The sequence below is a fragment of the Lithobates pipiens genome, unplaced genomic scaffold, assembly GCF_037356315.1.
Source record: "Lithobates pipiens isolate NorthernLeopardFrog02 unplaced genomic scaffold, aLitPip1_a1.2 Scaffold_19, whole genome shotgun sequence".
In the NCBI taxonomy this organism is placed as follows: Eukaryota; Metazoa; Chordata; class Amphibia; order Anura; family Ranidae; genus Lithobates; species Lithobates pipiens.
In genome coordinates this window covers 588,083,938-588,103,919 of record NW_027507764.1, presented here as the reverse complement: position 1 = coordinate 588,103,919, position 19,982 = coordinate 588,083,938, and the positions used below count along the sequence as shown (strand labels likewise).

At 46.7% G+C, this 19,982-nt stretch overlaps 1 protein-coding gene across 1 annotated transcript in view; it reads right to left on the bottom strand.

The window, feature by feature from the left end:
• Nucleotides 1–18,468, bottom strand: part of NBEAL2 (neurobeachin like 2) — a gene marked incomplete at its 5' end in the record, with an annotated part of 127,811 nt that extends 109,343 nt beyond the window's left edge. The window contains 7 exon segments of the mRNA XM_077493540.1: nt 2,507–2,584; nt 7,214–7,320; nt 14,221–14,521; nt 15,148–15,233; nt 15,908–15,990; nt 17,170–17,297; nt 18,387–18,468. Of these exon segments, the coding sequence (XP_077349666.1) occupies nt 2,507–2,584; nt 7,214–7,320; nt 14,221–14,521; nt 15,148–15,233; nt 15,908–15,990; nt 17,170–17,297; nt 18,387–18,468 (865 nt within the window).
• Between the last annotated feature and the right edge of the window lie 1,514 nt (nt 18,469–19,982).

Genomic DNA, 19,982 nt, shown 5'->3' with positions numbered 1-19,982 from the left:
ACCTTTACAACCCCTGTAAATCTGTGACAGGCAAGTAACAATTTTAAAAACCCCACAGACCAGACTGAAGAACCCTTTATAAAAAAAACTTTTTACAGCACAATCTACAGAAGCCAGCCCAGAGGAAGATGGAAAGCAAATAAAAAGGTAAATGCCGGGCTTGGGAGTCGTAAAAACGATAGCAGAATCATAAACAGTAGTAAGAAATGGGAAAGCCCCTTAATGGAGTCACGTCATAAATAGCTTGACATAAATAGTTTAGCAAATAAAAAAAATTAAAAAATTGTGTATATGTTTTTATTTTTAACCTGAGACTGAACGGGTAACATCGAAGGCTAAATTCGGCACACCGTCCACAACTCCTACTATGATAAAGTCACATTTATAACAAAATGTATAAGGAAAGAACGATGAGGTACATGCTAAACATGCATATTACAAGGGGCTAATGGGAAAGCTTCTGAGAAAGACGCACATAAGATTCATATCGTTTGTGGCGAGTGACGAATCGGAATTTTGTTAAAAAAAAACTGTGGATGTATGCAAAGAAGTAGTTGCGTAATTAAGCGACCCCGGTGATGATCGCCCTGATAACGATTAACGATGGAGGGGGGGGGGGGTAAACCTCCTACCTGGATGAGGAATAAGGATCCCTACCGTCCGTGAATGTGACACCACCTACATCCCAATTCAGTATCACACACAATGCTATCAACCCCCCAATGTAATCCAACAGCTGAGAGCTGCAGGGTGAGGGTCCAGCGTAGAGCTGCAGACGCCCCCCGGACTCCCCTGATCACCTTCAAGAAACAGCAATGCGTTTTATTAAGTAGCGAATGGCGATTAACGACACCATGCGAAGCACACACAGCACACCGCAGATGCTCAGTCCAAGCAACATCGTTAGTACTCATTAGTGGCTTAAACAACAATCTTTGCACATCTGTAGCACACATTAAACAGGTAAGTTTACACCTGGTAAAAAAAAACTCTGTCATTAAATCCTTGGCAATCCAAACTTACTAAAGGGTCAGTCCACCCCAGTGAGACTTTTTTTTTGTGTTTTTTTTGGCTACTAGAGTGTTAACCCCCCCAACAATTAGTTTCTTTATCACTCAGCTAGATTATCAATGTAATGTAACCAACTGCTGTGCCCATTATGTGGTGTTCCGACCATTCCAGTGTGGAGTTCCCGGGTCTCTACACCCGCTGTGCCCATCATGAGGGGTTCTCACCATCCCTGTGCTGAGTTCCCAGGTCTGTACACCTGCTGTGCCCATCATGAGGGGTTCTCACCATCCCTGTGCTGAGTTCCCAGGTCTGTACACCTGCTGTGCCCATCATGAGGGGTTCTCACCATCCCTGTGCTGAGTTCCCAGGTCTGTACACCTGCTGTGCCCATTATGAGGGGTTCCCACCATCCCTGTGCTGAGTTCCCGGGGCTGTACACCCGCTGTGCCTATTATGAGGGCTTCTCACCATCCCTGTGCTGAGTTCCCGGGTCTGTACACCTACTGTGCCCATTATGAGGGGTTCTCACCATCCCTGTGCTGAGTTCCCGGGTCTGTACACCCGCTGTGCCCATTATGAGGGGTTCCCATCATCCCTGTGCTGAATTCCTGGGACTGCACACCCGCTGTGCCCATAATGAGGGGTTCTCACCATTCCTGTGCTGAGTTCCCGGGTCTGTACACCTGCTGTGCCCATTATGAGGGGTTCCCACCATCCCTGTGCTGAGTTCCCGGGTCTGTACACCTGCTGTGCCCATTATGAGGGGTTCCCACCATCCCTGTGCTGAGTTCCCGGGTCTGTACACCTACTGTGCCCATTATGAGGGGTTCTCACCATCCCTGTGCTGAGTTCCCGGGTCTGTACACCTGCTATGCCCATTATGAGGGGTCCCCACCATCCCTGTGCTAAGTTCCTGGGACTGCACACCTGCTGTGCCCATTATGAGGGGTCCCCACCATCCCTGTGCTAAGTTCCTGGGACTGCACACCTGCTGTGCCCATTATGAGGGGCTCCTATCAGCCCTATGCTGAGTTCCCGGGTTTGTACGCCCTTTGTGCCCATTATGAGGGGTTCCCACCATCCCTGTGCTGAGTTCCTGGGTTTGTACGCCCACTGTGCCCATTATAAGGGGTTTCCATTATTCTTGCTTGATTTCTATTTACTATATTATGGTAAACATGCGGGGAGACCCAAAAAGGTGGGCGGGAACAAATCCAGGTAGCATGGCAAGTAAAAAAATGGTAGGCACTTAGCCCACCAAACACCACTTATAACTGAATTGTTACTTTTGGCTGGAGTGACCCTTTAAACACATCTGGACAAGAGCTGGGAGCCAATCAGCAATGAGCTTAGATAAGCCGAGGCTCATCCTCCCTTCGCTTGCCAGATTCTACATGACCCCGCCCATGAGCTGGTCCACCAGTGAGCCTTTCCCAATCCCCATAGCGCATGTTTTAAGGGGCCCCACATGAGAAAACAAAGACCAATAGAATACCTTCATGATGTCATGCTCGGTCAGTAACTGAGTGGTCAGATCGGTCTCCTCCGCACTGCGACCACTGCACAAATAAAGCTGTCAAAATGGGATTAGGAAAAGTTACATGAAGACGGAGATGAACTGAATCAGACCGGGACTCTACACAACTTTGTTTGGCTTTTTTGTCCAATCGGGAATATGCCCCCCCCCCCAAGGGTGGATCACGGCAAGCAAGGCTCCTCGGTGACTTCCCAGCTTACTTTATTCCTATATTTCCATCCACAAGGGGGCGACTGACACCATATTTCTAATACGGCCATCACTGCCCCCTAGTGGACTCTGCATAGAAATGTATAGGTGTGCCCCCCCAGAAGGGCCAACTGGGGAGTTCACAACACAGATAGTAGTATGGCACCTTGCTTGGCTGGCCCCAGCCAACAAAAATAAAGTTGTGTAGAGTTCCAATACAAAAAACACAAAGTGGAGTGACAACAGCAAGTAGCGGAGACACAGAGGAGGACATCAAAGCAGGTGCCAAGCACCGCAAGAAACATATGGGTAGCTGAAGGGACCTGAATCTCTCATCTTTCCTCCATGGTAAGGCCTGCCTCTCACTGCTCCCTAAACTGACCAAAGCCTGACCAGTGAATGAGAGGACTACTGTCATATTGTACTCCATACAAATCAATACCAGATTTCACCAGCAGATGGCACTGGCGGTAAAATCTCTACATGCCAAGAAAAAGCAGAAAAGGGGCGGAGTTGGGAGTTCTGCCTTCTAAGCTTCCAGTTTTCCTAGAAATTCTTGCAGAGCCTAAAATGACAGTATCATTCTGTAAATCAGCAAACCGAACAACGCAACATAAAAAACAACAGCAAGGTTTTACTAAGGTCTGTGTTTCACTAAAAAAAAAAAAAAAAAATCATCAAAACAATTTTTTTTTAAATACTTATTTATTAAATATGAAAAATCATAATTCTATATTTAACAAATATAAATTATGAATATTAAAATGTAGGCTAGTCCTACTACACAATACTGTGTATTAAGACCGGCCTAAATTATTATTATTTATTTTATTATTATTCAACTTTTTCAACTATTTTTCAACTTTTATTTAAATTATTTAATTTGTTCTGTAAGCACAAAGGAGGGGGGGGGGGGGGATTTAATATATATTTTTGTTATATTTTATAAGCGCGGGGTTGATACAGCTCAATATTATAATATGGGTTTATTTATAGAATATTAAATTGTTTTTTTTTTCCATGAAAACATTCAACAAAAAGAATAAAAAATTCCTTGCCCAGTGTTTCAAAACCACTAGCATTATGATACATGAACGTTTTGCGACTTGTCCTGTTTAGGACGACACTACAATCACATTTCTGATGTAAAGCATGGTGCAGAAAATTACAAATGAATGGGTTTTGGGATTTTTTTTTTTATTTAACATTTTATATATTTAAAAGAAAAAAAGTGCAAATTAAATAAAAAGAATAACAGAAGGAGTTGGAACACCTAAAGGTGGACCGGGACAGATCCAGGTAGTATGGCAGACTGACAGATCCAGGTAGTATGGCAGACTGAATATCCAAAAAAAAAAAAGGAAGGCTAGGCCCCCTATTTTTATTTTTTATTTTTAAACTAGTATTTAAAAACCACTAACATGATGATTTAAAAAAAAATAAAAATAAAGTGTTTATGTATCATCATGCTAGTGGTTTATAAATACTAGTTTAAAAATAAAAAATTAAAATTGGGGGCCTAGCCTTAGTTTAAAAAAAAAAAAAAAAAAAGTAAGGCTAGGCCCCCAATTTTTATTTTTTATTTTTAAACTAGTATTTAAAAACCACTAGCATGATGATACATAAACACTTTATTATTATTTTTTTTTAAATAATCATGTTAGTGGTTTTTAAATACTAGTTTAAAAATAAAAAATAAAAATAGGGGGCCTAGCCTTACTTTTTTTTTTTTTTTTTTAAACTAAAGACAGGAAGGATAGGCCCTTAAAAAAAATAGGGGGCCTTTTTTTTTGGGTGTTTCAACTCCTTCTGGTATTCTTTTTATTTAATTTGCACTTTTTCTTTTAAATATTTAAAATGTTAAATAAAAAACAAAAAAAGTGAATTAATTTGTAATCTTCTGCACCGTGCTTTACATCAGAAATGTAATTGTAGTGTCATCATAAACAGGACAAATCACAAAGCATTTGTACTGTTCATGTATCATAATGCTAGTGGTTTTTAAACAAAAAGCAAAATGAAAAAAAATCTAGAAAAAAAAAATATATAAATAAATTTGAACAGTATAAAAGTACAAAATATAAAGTCAGTAAAAAAAAATAAAAAAATAAACAAAAAACACCTAAGGGGAGGAAGGGGATAAGATGTTTAATTAAGGCTGATCGGGGTTAACTATAAGTTAATAAAATGTAAATGTTTTATGAAATGTAAAAAAAAAAAAAAACTCTTTAATTTGCTTGCAGTGTTACATCAATTCACATATGTAGATCAAAAGAACACTTCTTTGATCTCATCATAAAAGGCCAGTTCAAGGATAAAGATCCTTATCAAAAAAGTGACAGTTGTTTTCAGTCCAAAGAGTTACATGGTTGAAAACAAAGACCCTCATAGCCACAGGACTGTCCCTTTTGAATCTCTTTGGACTGAAAATAACTGTCACTTTTTTTTATTTTTATTTTTTAAAGGGACTTTATCCTTGTGGTGAAGCTTGGTGGACTAAGCCTATAATATAAATGATCTGGTTACAGTGTAAGAGGGATTGGGGGTCAGAAGAAGAGGGCATACTGGAGATGCCAAAAGGTACTACAATGTAGTTTTATTTTGGCCGTACCTTCTACGCCCCAAGGTGCGCAGTTTGGCACTCTGACCACTAGAGGGGGAAATTCAGGAAAGGCACCCCCCATCAACTATTCTCACTCTGCTCCTGTTCAGTAAGAGGCGAAATCTGCAACCTCTTTGTCAATTCTCCCCCAGACAAACGAAGAAGAAGGAGGAGGAGTGAAGAGGAGTAAAGAGGAGTAAAGAGGAGTGAAGAGGAGTGAAGAGGAGTGAAGAGGAGTGAAGAGGAGTACACGGCGTAGATACATCAGAAGACACAACGAAAGCACAGACTAAACAGAGACAAACAGTTTTTTTTGAACATTGTTAGAATGTACAGATAGACATTGGCATTAAAAAGCATTAAAGTCTCTTTTGTTAGAAGGAGTAACAATGCAGACAACACGGAGCTAGTTCCGGAGCAGTGAAGCTGAAGCTGAGGTGCCGTCACTGTCTATGGTTTAGCACAATAGCAGCTTCCAGCTGAGGTTTTGCACTCCAGGAACCTCGCTTTGTAACACGATTTCATTAAAACTGTCCATCCACCATTCCAATTCTTTTTATCAGGCAAAACAATTCCTATAGATTGATAGAGTCAGTAATATGTTGGATGATAGAAGCATTTGTAGAGTGCCGGACCTAAAGCGGGAGGGATAAGACACTGAATCCACTTTAAGAGGCAGATCTCTGCCAACCAGGGGAAGCCTTGGAGTAAACTTGGTAGTCTAAAGCAAATGTTTCTCAAGTACCCCCAACAACAGGTCACGTCTTCAGGCTTTCCATTATTTTGCACAGGCGATTTGATCAGTTTCACTTGCCTTAGTAATTACCACAGCCATTTCATCTGAGGGAAATCCTGAAAACATGACCTATTGGGGGTACTTGAGGACCGGGAGGTTGAGCACCACTTCTCTAAAGCAGTGGTGCTCAGCCCTGTCCTCAAGACCCCCCCCCCCCCCAACAGGCCATGTTTGCAGCAAAGACTTTAATAGCCCGAAGAGGTTAAAAACACTTACTGGACATGAGGTTATCAAGAAGGACTCATCGTTCGTGAATGTGTGGGATGGTGGTCCAGTGTCCAACATCAGGGTGGTCCCAATAGGGTAATCCTTGGGGAGGTCTGGTGTGCAGCAGGGATCAGAGGGAAGCCGCAGTGGAAGGAGACACAAGAAGGATCAGCCGCATGGACCGGGAGTATTATAAAAGGGACAGGACATGTTTCGGAAAGGTCTATTGGTTCCATCTTCATACCATTGGTATGAGGGAACCAATAGATGTTTCGAAACCAGTCCATGTGGTCCCCTTCCACTGACGTCATAACCGATAATCCGCTGATACTTCTGGAGTCTCCTTCCACTGCGGCTTCACTCTGCTGGTCAGCTGGAAACCCTGCTGTACACCGGAACTCCCCCAGGACTACCCCATCAGGACCACCCTGATGTTGGACGCTGGACCACCATCCCCCACATTCACTATGATCAGCCCTTTTTAATCTCATGTCCAGCAAGTGTTTTTAACCTCTTGGGGCTACTAAAGTATTTACTGCGGCACTTAGAGGAGTCTTTTTTCTGTTTTGTCTTCAATAGAGATTGCTACACCCATGAAGTGCTGCCTAAATGTTCCGAGACATCACCTTGCCTGAACTGTATTCATCTGACATTGCGGACTATACCTCTGGCCTGTCCTTTTTATTCAGAGTGCCCTACACCCTTGGTCCTTTTAATATCTTAGGTCAAACAAAAATTTGGAAAACGGTCCAGATAAGTTTTCCAAATAAATTATAAAAATATTTTTTTTTATTACAAAAAAAGTTTACAAAGGTCAGGAATGCTGCCTCTTTGGGACCGCCTTCTGGGAGGAGGAAATCATGGCGCCTACCTTGCTGTTCTGGATGAGGCGGATGATGTGCTCAAAGCAGTTATTGCTGAGGAATACGGCCTGCAGGACCGGCCGATCGTTGCAGTTCAGCATCTCCGGAATGGCCCCTGGAATGAAGAGCAGAGACGTCACTCAGGAGGAGCACACCGTCACATTATTACCAAGTTACACAGTTATCAAGTTGTTGACAAAAGACACAAGTCCATCAAATTCAACCAATAGATACAATAAATCTGAAAACCTCCATATACAAAGCGCAATACAGTTGATACCCCTTAAAAGAAGAGAGGGAGACGTCACGGGAGACGTCACGGGAGACGTCACGGGAGACGTCACGGGAGACGTCACGGGAGACGTCACGGGAGACGTCACGGGAGACGTCAAGGTCACATCCACAACACACAGAAAGATAGGAATAAAGTACAACATGCCCCAGCTGGGAAATGGAACATGGTTATGAAAAAAGAAAAAGAAGAAAGACTCCTCCATTAAAATGTTTCTTCGCAGCCAAAATAAATTTAGTTCAGCTAATCTTGGCTCATAGCGGAGCTCCTCCTTTCTCCCACTGACACCAATGATGGGGCACTATTCCTCCCACTGACACCAACGATGGGGCACTATTCCTCCCACTGACACCAACGATGGGACACTATTCCTCCCACTTACACCAATGATGGGGCACTATTCCTCCCACTGACAACGATGGGGCACTATTCCTCCCACTGACAATGATGATGAAGCACTATTCCTCCCAGTGACACCAATGATGGGGCACTATTCCTCCCACTGACAACGATGGGGCACCATTCCTCCCACTGACAATGATGGGGCACCATTCCTCCCAATGACAACGATGGGGCACCAATCCTCCCACTGACAACGATGATAAAGCACTATTCCTCCCAGTGACACCAATGATAAAGCACTATTCCTCCCAGTGACACCAATGATGGGGCACTATTCCTCCCACTGACACCAACGATGGGGCACTATTCCTCCCACTGACACCAACGATGGGGCACTATTTCTCCCACTGACACCAACGATGGGGCACTATTCCTCCCACTGATAATGATGGGGCACTATTCCTCCCACCGACACCAATGATGGGGCACTATTCCTCCCACTGACACCAACGATGGGACACTATTCCTCCCACTGTCACCAACGATGGGGCACTTTTCCTCCCACTGACACCAACGATGGGGCACTATTCCTCCCACTGACACCAACAATGGGACACTATTCCTCCCACTGACACCAACGATGGGACACTATTCCTCCCACTGACACCAACGATGGGGCACTTTTTCTCCCATTGACACCAACGATGGGGCACTATTCCTCCCACTGACACCAACGATGGGGCACTATTCCTCCCACTGACAACGATGGGGCACCATTCCTCCCACTGGCAACGATGGGGCACTAATCCTCCCACTGACAATGATGATGAAGCACTATCCCTCCCAGTGACACCAATGATGGGGCACTATTCCTCCCACTGACACCAACGATGGGGCACTATTCCTCCCACTGATAATTATGGGGCACTATTCCTCCCACCGACACCAATGATGGGGCACTATTCCTCCCACTGACACCAATGATGGGGCACTATTCCTCCCACCGACACCAATGATGGGGCACTATTCCTCCCACCGACACCAATGATGGGGCACTATTCCTCCCACTGACACCAATGATGGGGCACTATTCCTCCCACTGACGATGATGAGGCACTATTCCTCCCACTGACACCAACGATGGGGCACTATTCCTCCCACTGACACCAACGATGGGGCACTATTCCTCCCACTGACACCGATGGGGCACTATTCCTCCCACTGACACCAACGATGGGGCACTATTCCTCCCACTGACACCAACGATGGGGCACTATTCCTCCCACTGATAATGATGGGGCACTATTCCTCCTAATACTGGCCACAGGCCCTTTGCAACTGAATATCACACCTGAGGAATTGTTCACTCTCACTGATGCTGGGACATTTTCTACCTGCACTGGTCAAAATCCGGCCCCCTGAAGAAGTCTGAAGGACAGTAAACACTTTGTTTGGAAAGTTTGGAGACGCCCCGATCTAATCCAGAACATTCCTCATGAATATTCTACACCCAAACACACACACACACACACACACACACACACACACACACACACAATGGTCCAAATTGACGAAATCCTATTCACACACAACCATGTGCGAGAATGTCAGTGTGAGATTTACTGACTGCACAGTCATGGGTCTAACTCCGCAAAGAGTGTGCTGGACCTCTGGAGAGAGACCACTGCTTCCACAGAAAAAGAGCAAGGGTCCTTCTCCAAAGCATGCTGGCAGCGGACAGGCCTTTCTACTCAGGCAGTGGCTGCTTCCTAAAGAAGATAAAGTCTAATGCGTGTGCACATCTGTTGTATTGATGTAGCTGGAATGAATTCAGCCGAATTAAAACTGAAATTTCATTTAGCTGGCTTGTTTTTTTTTGTTGGCTTGCAGGGCGGAGTCTTGGAGGTCGAGTCTCAGGATGTCATTTATCATCGTAAACCACTAAAGTGATAACACAAACCTTCGGCACACGTGTTTTTATCGCCCGGCACACAGTGACCCTGCGAACGACAGTACAGTATGTGGGCCGTTCTGCAGAGATGTGTCACATCCTGACCACATGGAATGTTCACAACACAAGTTTGATGACTTAAAACTGAACTCCAGGCAAACGGCTAAATACACAAATGTGACATACATACAGTATACGGTCTCGAAAAAGGTAGCTGGCCTAGCAGCCAACCAGGTGCTTAAATCAGGAACAAGTCTCTGCCACAGACGTTGTTGTAGAACACGTAGGAAACTAGAACTTGTAGAACATTTGTGTGGTACCTGGATCTTTCAGCCAGTTTGGCGATAGCCACGAAATTGGATTCCCTTAGGTCCTTCAGCCCTACCAGGCTCTTGCTAAGAAACCAACCCGTACGTGGCCTTCTTCTGAAGAGTCCTCCCCTGGATAGCTACGAAGATGCTGGGCCTCTCCACAACCGGAGACGGCACCGGACCACCTCCGAATCCTTTCCTTAGTGTCCCTGCCTCAGGCTAGCCAGCCCCGAGACATAAAGTCGGGTGGATCCGCACCCCAGGCCATAGCCTTCCTGGGGGCTGGTCAGGAGGACCAGGACCATGGTGTCAGAACATACATACTTCTGGACCGGAATCCCCAACCACGTGACATCCGCATCTTGAGTACCCTCTCCCAGAAAGCACAGCAAGAGGGCCACCCCCACTGGGCTGGCTCAGAGAGAAAGTAACCTTAAAGCACCCAACCAGCCTGTGTTCACCTTCCTACCAGAAGAGACAGCGCCCCCTATGGCTAGGCTCAACACCCCATAGTCCAGTCAGACTGATGCTGAGGTCAAAATTTAGAATAATTATACCCAAAGCAAACTGCAGTTCAGGTGCAATATTAAATTTAAAAAAAACACACGTGCTCTTCAGGAGCCGGCGCTACATTATAAATGGAGTTGCAGTTCAGTAAGTAAAATAAGTATTTGATCCCCAAGCAAAACATGACTTAGTAGGTGGTCGAGAAACCCTTGTTGGCAAACACAGAGGTCAGACGTTTCTTGTAGGTGGTGACCAGGTTTGCACACATCTCAGGATGGATTCTGGTCCACTCTTTACAGATCTTCTCTAAATCCTTAAGGTTTCTTGGCTGTCTCTTGGCAACTCGAAGTTTCAGCTCCCTTCATACATTTTCTATAGGATTAAGATCTGGAGACTGGCTAGGCCACTCCATGTCCTTAATGTCCTTCTTCTTGAGCCAATCCTTTGTTGCCTTAGTGGTATGTTTTGTGTCATTGTCATGCTGAAAGACCCATCCATGGCCCATCTTCAGTGTTCTGGCTGAGGGAAGAAGACTCTCATCCAAGATTTTACCATACATGGCCGCTCAATGTGGCAAAGTTGGCCTGTACCTTTAGCAGAGAAACCGCCCCAAAGCATCATGTTTCCACCTCCGTGTGTGACTGTAGGGATGGTGTTCTTCGGGTCATAGTCAGCATGTTTCTTCCTCCAAACATGGCGACTCAAGTTAACGCCAAAGAGCTCAAATTTGGTCTCATCTGACCACAGAACTTTCTCCCAATCCTTCTCTGAATCATTTAGATGTTCAGTGACAAACTTCAGACGGGCCTGTATGTATGCCTTCTTGGGTAGGGGGGACCTTGCGGGCGCTGCAGGATTTCAATCCATGGTGGCGTATTGTGGTACCAATGGTTTGTTTGGTGACTGTGGTCCCCAACTGCCTTGAGGTCATTCGCAAGCTCCTCCCGTGTAGTTCTTGGCTGACTTTTTCCATGACAATCCTTACCCCATGACGCAAAATCTTGCATGGAGCTCCAGACCGAGGGCGATTGATGGTCATTTTGTATTTCTTCCATTTGAAAATAATCACTCCAACAGTTATCTCCTTCTCACCAAGCTTCTTGCCGATGGTCTTGTAGACAATTCCAGCCTTGTGCAGGTCTCCAGTCTTGTACCCCGACTTCCTTTGACAGCTCTTTGGTCTTGCCCATGATGGTGAGGTTTGAACAGAGGAAAGATTCCGTGGACAGGTGTCTTTTATACACATGAGTTGACGTTGGGAGCCCCTTCATACATTGACACGACTAATCTGTGTACCACATGAGCACCTACTGCAGCCGGGTTTGTGGGAGCCAGAATTACTGTTGGTTGGTAGGGGATCAAATACTTAACTTTACTCACCGAACCGCAACTCAATTTATAACATTTGTATCGTGTGTTTTTTCTGGATTTTTGGTTGATATTCTGTCTCTACCATTTAAAATACACCCATGGTAAAAAAATTACAGACCTTCATTTCTTTGTAAGTGGGCAAACATACAAAGTCTGCAGGGGATTAAATGATTATTTTTCCCACCGTATACATTGTTTTTGATTTCTTTGCTGTACAGCAGGGGTCTCCGAACTTTCTAAACAAAGGGCCGGTTTACTGCCCTTCAGACTTTAGAAGGGCCGGACTGGGGCCATCGGGGGGGGGGGGGGTACAAAATTTCCCATTGCCAGTGGTAGGAATTGTAATTGTGCCCCATCATTGGTTTCACTGGGCCCCATTGTTGGTGTCATTGGTAGGAATTGTGCCCCTTCACTGGGCCCCATTGTTGGTGTCATTGGTAGGAATTGTGCCCCTTCACTGGGCCCCATTGTTGGTGTCATTGGGAGGAACTGTGCCCTTTCACTGGGTCCCATTGTTGGTGTCTTTGGAAGGAACTGTGCCCCATCGTCAGGGTCGTTGGGAGGAAATGTGGCGTTCATTGGTGTCAGTGAATAAAATAGCATCCAAAGTGCCAGATAAAAGCAAGCGAAGGGCCGCATCCGGCCCCTGGGCCATAGTCTGGGGACCACTGCTGTACAGGAACTGCAGCAAGTGGCTGATACAGGGTCACCATCATATACTGACATATATAATGTTGTATGAATGGTGTACTTATACATGGCTGCAATATTTTGCCTATCTTACATCTACCTGAACCAGCCTTCAGGGTGCTGCTGAAAAAGGAGAACATCTAATCTACACATCTAATTATTCTTTGTTTGAACTTTGTAGCTCTCGCAGGCGTGGTATTCTCTGTAACACTATGACACGTTCACTTGGACTCCTTCTGACTGGTGTCGGGGTCACCCTACATCCTCCGCCACTTAGTCACCAGACTAACGCATAGCAGCGTGTCTGCCGATTCCTGCTCCTTGGCCAACACTCAAGGGTTTCAAAATAAAAGGGCCACATATCAGATTAATAGTTCCGATATATACAGTACATTTATGCCAATGTAAGATTAAGTAGAAGACTATAGGAAAGAGACAATGCATTTCAGGGGCCAGAACGCACCACCTTCATCAGGGCTTAGAAATGAAAACAAATATGTATAGAACGAAGCTTAAAAAACATCCCTCATCCGCTGCTCCCAAAAGCCCTCCGCTACATTACTGAACTCTCCACCACAGCTCCCACCAGGTGAACAATGTCTTTTGTTACTTCATTTAGGTAAAAAGATCACATTTATTGCAACTTGTATTCAGTCCATTTTGTACGGTTTCCATGTTTAAACCCTGAAGGGGGTGAGTTCTGTCCCCCCGAAATGAGTCTGTTCCTTCAGAACATCTTCTACTTTATTCTACACTGAACAACTTTTAATCTGTGGAGTAGCACTTCAATCGTGGATCCATTCAGCTGCTATAAAAACCAAGGACATTGTGGATACCATTTGGTGTGTAAAAGCCTCAAACTCAAAATCCAAACACCCTGGATATTCCTAGGGTTCCAACACCTCTTATCCATTCCCCAAGCCCTCAACATTGGCACTCAAATAACCTGAAAATTCATGCATTGGCTCCTCCAAGCCCTCAAAGTTGATGCTAGAATTACCCCATAATGCGTGTACTGGCTCCTCCAAGCCCCTAAAGTTGGCACTTGAATTACCCAAAATGCATGAATAGGCTTCTCCAAACCATAAAGGTTGATGCTAGACTTGTCCTGAAATGCATGCATTGGTTCCTCCAAGCCCCAAAGATGGAACTTTAATTCCCCCCAAAATGCATGCATAAGCTCCTTCAGACCCCCCCCCCCCCCCCCAAAGGTGGCACTTGAATTCCTGCAAAATGCATGCATGGGCTCCTCCAAGCCCCCAAGGTTAATGCTAGATTTACCCTAAAATGCATGAATTAGCTCCTCCAAGCCCCCTAAACCGGCACTTAAATTGCCCCAAAAATGCATGCATGGGCTCCTGCAAGCCCCCCAAGGGTGGAATTTAAATTAACGCAAAAAGCATGCATAGGTTTCTCCAAGCCCCCAAGGGTTGCATTTGAATTACCCCAAAACACACGCATAGGTTCCTACAATAAGTTACCAGCCCTCATACAAGATAACATGTGAAACAACAGAAAACCACACCAGGCAGACAAATACCCAATACATACGCAGCATGTTGATTCGCAGTGTCAGGAGGCCCTCCTCCCAGTGTGGCCCCGCTAGTCTTTCAGCGGAGTACAGAGGTCGGTCGCTGTTGAGGACCTTGAAGTAGCTATCCAGGATGTGTCGTATTTCCACCCTCCTCTGGCCGGGGTTGCTGCTGTGCAGAATGTGGATCATGGAGATCAGACAGTTCAGAGTTAGCTGCAGGATGCGCAGGTTCCGGGGTCCCTGACTAACGCACCAGCTCTGCAGGACCAGCATGAGTACCTCTACCGAGGATAGACTGATGAGGGCAAGAGCATTGGTCTACAGGAGAGAACACAAGTAATTTAATAAATGAAAACAAGTACAACATATAGGATGCCATGGATATCTAAGATAAAAATAAAAATAATAATATAACCTTAGAAGACTCCATGCCTATAGAGCAGACACCTCCAGGTTCTTGAGTGAGACAGATCATAAAGTTACAAAACTGTCCAAGTTCAGCTTCTCCCATCTTCAGTAGCCTAACCCCAGTGAGGGTAAAAGCCCCCTTTTCCCCCTTCAGCCCATGTAACTGTTGCCATGCAGACTCCTGCTTAACCTCAGATTATATTCATAGTGCCCCTAAAGTACCCCCAATGCAGGGATGCTCCATTATGCAAGAACCCACCAAAGCTTCTCTAGTCAAAGGCTCACTCGTTGAGCCCCCCCACACCTTTCTAATGGAAGGAAGCAGACAAAATATCGGCAACGGGAGCTGTGGTGCAGATTTATAATAGTGTGGTGGGGTTTTTTGATCTAAAGTTCAGAAACCTTGCTTAATCTCTGATAAGAGTACTTGAGGCCTAGGCAGGGGTCACCGTATAGGATGTCAATGAAAACGGAGTGAACAAATTGAGTTATTAGTCATTTGCTATAACCCCCCATGTAATTCCCCCTCTGCTCACCTTATTGCCGGTAATAATGGCACCGTATAGGTGGACCAGGCGCAGTTTGACCAGTTCCGGCAGGTTGTCCCCATTGTGGAAGGCATCTAGGAAGAAAGACAATGAATATAGTGTAGAGTTAGTGAAGACTGGTGAACCCCAAACTATGTGAAGAGGATAGAAGTGTCGTAATGAATGCCATGCCACCCTCCTATTCCCAAAAATTCACAAGTTGGTAACAAGCAGATTCAAGTCTCATGGCTAAATTCCAACTAAAGACAAAATTTAACATACAGCAAAGGCAGAATGAGTGCAAAAGCATAAAAAACGTTGTTTAGCGGTAAGGACTACTGATGAGACCCTGTCCTAAATGGCCATGCTGTAAATAGACTTAGCTCAGTAATACGCATCTGTGAGCCTTCTTGGCCTAGAACTGAACCTTCATACATCTCAAACTCTCAACCCGAATTCAAATTCCATAACTCCCTCACTAATAGACTTGCCTTCCAAAAGAGTGGCTACACTAAGGAATAACAAAATATCAGTTAATAAACTAAAACACTTAATTTATAAGGTTCATAAGGCTAATAGGACACATTAGACGTCCTAAAGATTAATATATATCAGATCTATATCATATTTTATATCTAACAAATCGTAATTTCATACTGTTGCATATACTGTTGCAATTCTGACTTGTAATGAAATGTATTTATCACTCGCTGCCACACCCAGGCAGGAATGTAATAGTTTTACAATTCAGGAGATTGCCAATGGTTACCTTGGAAGAAGGTGCAGAATTCCGGGGGCAGGGTGGCCGGGGAAAACTTGTATTTACTCTTTTCTTTTGCACTTACAATTTCCCTGAGGAGCAGAAAGCAGAAGTTAAAAGTGAACACCCAGAACGGATGAAAAAAAATACATTTAGCAAATGTTCTAGAAGCATTTAAAAAAGGTAGTGAATCTTATATTACTCCAGATTATAAATCTGATGTTTGAAGGATTGTTGGATTGTTTGCTTGAGGGGTCTCAGGCAGGCGCGCGCTTGAGGGATCCCGGATCAGGCAGGCGCGCGCTTGAGGGATCCCGGATCAGGCAGGCGCGCGCTTGAGGGATCCCGGATCAGGCAGGCGCGCGCTTGAGGGATCCCGGATCAGGCAGGCGCGCGCTTGAGGGATCCCGGATCAGGCAGGCAGGCGCGCGCTTGAGGGATCCCGGATCAGGCAGGCAGGCGCGCGCTTGAGGGATCCCGGATCAGGTAGGCAGGCAGGCGCTTGAGGGATCCCGGATCAGGCAGGCAGGCAGGCGCTTGAGGGATCCCGGATCAGGCAGGCAGGCGCTTGAGGGATCCCGGATCAGGCAGGCAGGCGCTTGAGGGATCCCGGATCAGGCAGGCAGGCGCTTGAGGGATCCCGGATCAGGCAGGCAGGCGCTTGAGGGATCCCGGATCAGGCAGGCAGGCGCTTGAGGGATCCCGGATCAGGCAGGCAGGCGCTTGAGGGATCCCGGATCAGGCAGGCAGGCGCTTGAGGGATCCCGGATCAGGCAGGCAGGCGCTTGAGGGATCCCGGATCAGGCAGGCAGGCGCTTGAGGGATCCCGGATCAGGCAGGCAGGCGCTTGAGGGATCCCGGATCAGGCAGGCAGGCGCTTGAGGGATCCCGGATCAGGCAGGCAGGCGCTTGAGGGATCCCGGATCAGGCAGGCAGGCGCTTGAGGGATCCCGGATCAGGCAGGCAGGCGCTTGAGGGATCCCAGATCAGGCAGGCGCTTGAGGGATTCTAGATCGGATGTTTCAGGGATTGAAGACTAGATGTTTTAGGGATCGTAGCTCAGATGTTTTAGGGATCGCAGATTAGAAGTTTAAGAAACTATGGATTGTTTGTTTTAGGGACCATAGATCAGATGTTTTAGGGACTGTAGATTGGCCATATTAGTGATCGTAAAATGGATGTATTAGGGATTTTAAATTGGAAGTTTTAGAGGCTGTAGACTAAATGTTTTAGAAAAAGAAAGAAAAAATTAATTTCTATTGGCTACGTACCCTCCGAGCTGTCTCCGCCACGTCTGGTAGGGATCGAAGAGACACTCACACAGGTGCAGAGCATAGATGGTGACTTTTTCCGTCAGGGACCACAGCTCTTCTTGATCCTCATCGGCTGGGCTTTTGAACTACAATAAAAATGAATGGACATAATCCACCACAAATGGGCAGAGCCTGGATTTATCCTCCACCCCTGGTTGATCAATCAGTGCTGCGGAGCCGTGTGATCCATCTGCTGGCTGTTAGTAAACATCCATTGTGCTGGCAGAGGGGCTCACACAGCCCCGCAGCGCCGATTGATCCTTCTGAGAATGAAAATTCAGTGCTTGTATAATTAATTACGCTGGACATACCTGGAATTCTCATTAAACTTAATTTTTTTTTTTTTGTATTTGAATCTCTGGTCCACACTTGCACCTCTTAGGCTAGGTTTAGACCTTTGCGTGATGGGAATGCATGTAAAACTGCACACCTTTCCCGACACGCAAAGAAATGCACGGCCATTTAGCATGCCATTCAGGCTTATTTCACACTTTCTGGTATAACTGAGCGTGGGCGCATTGCCACGCGTTTTTCACACGTTCCCATATAGGTCGGTTTATTCATTTCAATGGGCTGCTCTGCGCAAGAGGAACACAGAAGAGAATGCCGACTCTTTTCCAAAAATGTTGCACGCACTTGCAGATGTGTGGTGGTGCCATAAACAATTAATAGCACCGCAGTGTGTATGCTAAATAACTTGTTTCTCTGCAATTTTGAGCTGCATTAATGCCATCCCCGACACATCTGCAAACGCGTGCACCAAACTGCATGGTGCCGCAGCGCTGAGTGGTTCAGTGCGGGGTGTTTTCTTGGAAAAAAGAGGCAGGCGACTTCCTTCCCGTGTGTGTGTCGCACATAGGGAAGCGCAACAAAATGAATGCACAGAACCTTGGTCGCACTTGTAGGTGTGAATCCAGCTTTAGCGCCACACTCAGGTCAGTCTGTAGCATAGGTCATCTAAACAAGGGTCTCTAAGCTGTGCTGCATTTAGAGCAAGCTCGCAGTTCGTAATTCACCACCCAACTTATTCCCGGTTAGTGGCCCTATAACAGAGGATCAAGCAGGACAAGCAACCAGATGATCATTTCAGAAGGTGTTCCTCTGTGGCCAGCGGAGAGTTTCCCTTTATGACTGATCTCCTGTCATTGGTGCAACAAGCAGACGAGAAGGCTTACCCTTATAGCAGACGCAGTCAGAAGTCGGATCACCTCGCTGACGAAAACCGGAGTCTTCTCCTTCTCCACATTCTCCAGATTCCTGCAAGGTGGGACAATCATCATTTACGGAGGCGGCCATACACTGTACATAGCCATGTGTGACCAAGGCTCTGTTCATGCCATCAGAAATTTTTGGGCCCCTTACACAGCTTTTAGGCCTGGGCCGCCGCCCCCCTCCCCCCCCCCCCCCCCCCCAAGCCTGAACACCAAACATTACCTAGGGCTTGCCCACAGGCCATCCAACTGAATCCACACACCAGCCACCTCTCCAGTCCCACCCTCCCTGTATATACAAGTCAGCCCCCCCTCCCACCCCTATATAGGTCAGAAACCCCCGCCCCCCACAAACACCTGTATATATGCCAGCCCCCCACCTGTATATGTGTCAGCTCCACACACATACACAAATCTGTAAAACACACAAGCCCCTGGCCCCTCCCTGTACACAAACAGCCCCCCTCCCTTTCCTTTACAGCCCCCTACTTGTAAAGGAAATCTTCCTACCTAGCCCCAGCTCGTTTTCTCAAAGCTGACATGTTGCCAACAGAGGAGCACAGTACAGGCAACTCACACGAGGGGTGCACATGCACATACTTCCTAGAGGTGGCAGTAAAGAGCTCAACGTCTGAGCTCAATGACACCGAGCAGCAGAAGCTGCTAGATCATTTCTATAGTGCACAACACGGCTCCCCTTCACCCCCGTCCTGCCTTCTTCTGGCCCGGGAGGGCCCCCTTACAGTTTGTATCAGCTGTACCCCCCCCTGCATAACATGCAGGTGCAAATGCGTTTCCCGTGCGTCACCTGTAGGGCAGTCTATTTAAAAAGCTTGGGAGAAAAAAAAAAAAAGTGTAATTTTTTTCCAAAAATTGCTCCACAGTGTATGGTGCCTCCTTAGGCTTCAAGGCTGAATGAGCCATTCAAAAAGATGACCCCTGCCCCCCCCCCCCCCCCCCCACCCACCTATAACTGGCTTTCAAAGCAAAATGCACAATAAACAAAACCAGAGAAAATTCCCAGCTCAGCTCACCAACCAAATGAACCTAACAGTAGTGGCATCGCTAAGGGGGTGGCTTTTGGGGCTATAGCCCCGAGTCTCTGCAGGGGTCCCCAAGGGGAGAGGAGGCTCTCTGGGGGCCCCCCGACGCAAGAGGGGGTGGGCCCTCTCTGGGGACCGATGTCGCAAGAGGGGGTGGCCTCTCTGGGGACCGATGTCGCAAGAGGGGGTGGGCTCTCTGGGGACCGATGTCGCAAGAGGGGGTGGGCCTCTCTGGGGACCCCCGACGCAAGAGGGGGTGGGCCTCTCTGGGGACCCCCGACGCAAGAGGGGGTGGGCCTCTCTGGGGACCCCCGACCCAAGAGGGGTGGGCCCTCTCTGGGGACCCCCGACGCAAGAGGGGGTGGGCCTCTTCTGGGGACCCCCGACGCAAAAGGGGGTGGGCCTCTCTGGGGGACCCCGACGCAAAAGGGGGTGGGCCTCTGGGGACCCCCGACGCAAGAGGGGGTGGGCCTCTCTGGGGACCCCCGACGCAAGAGGGGGTGGGCCTCTCTGGGAC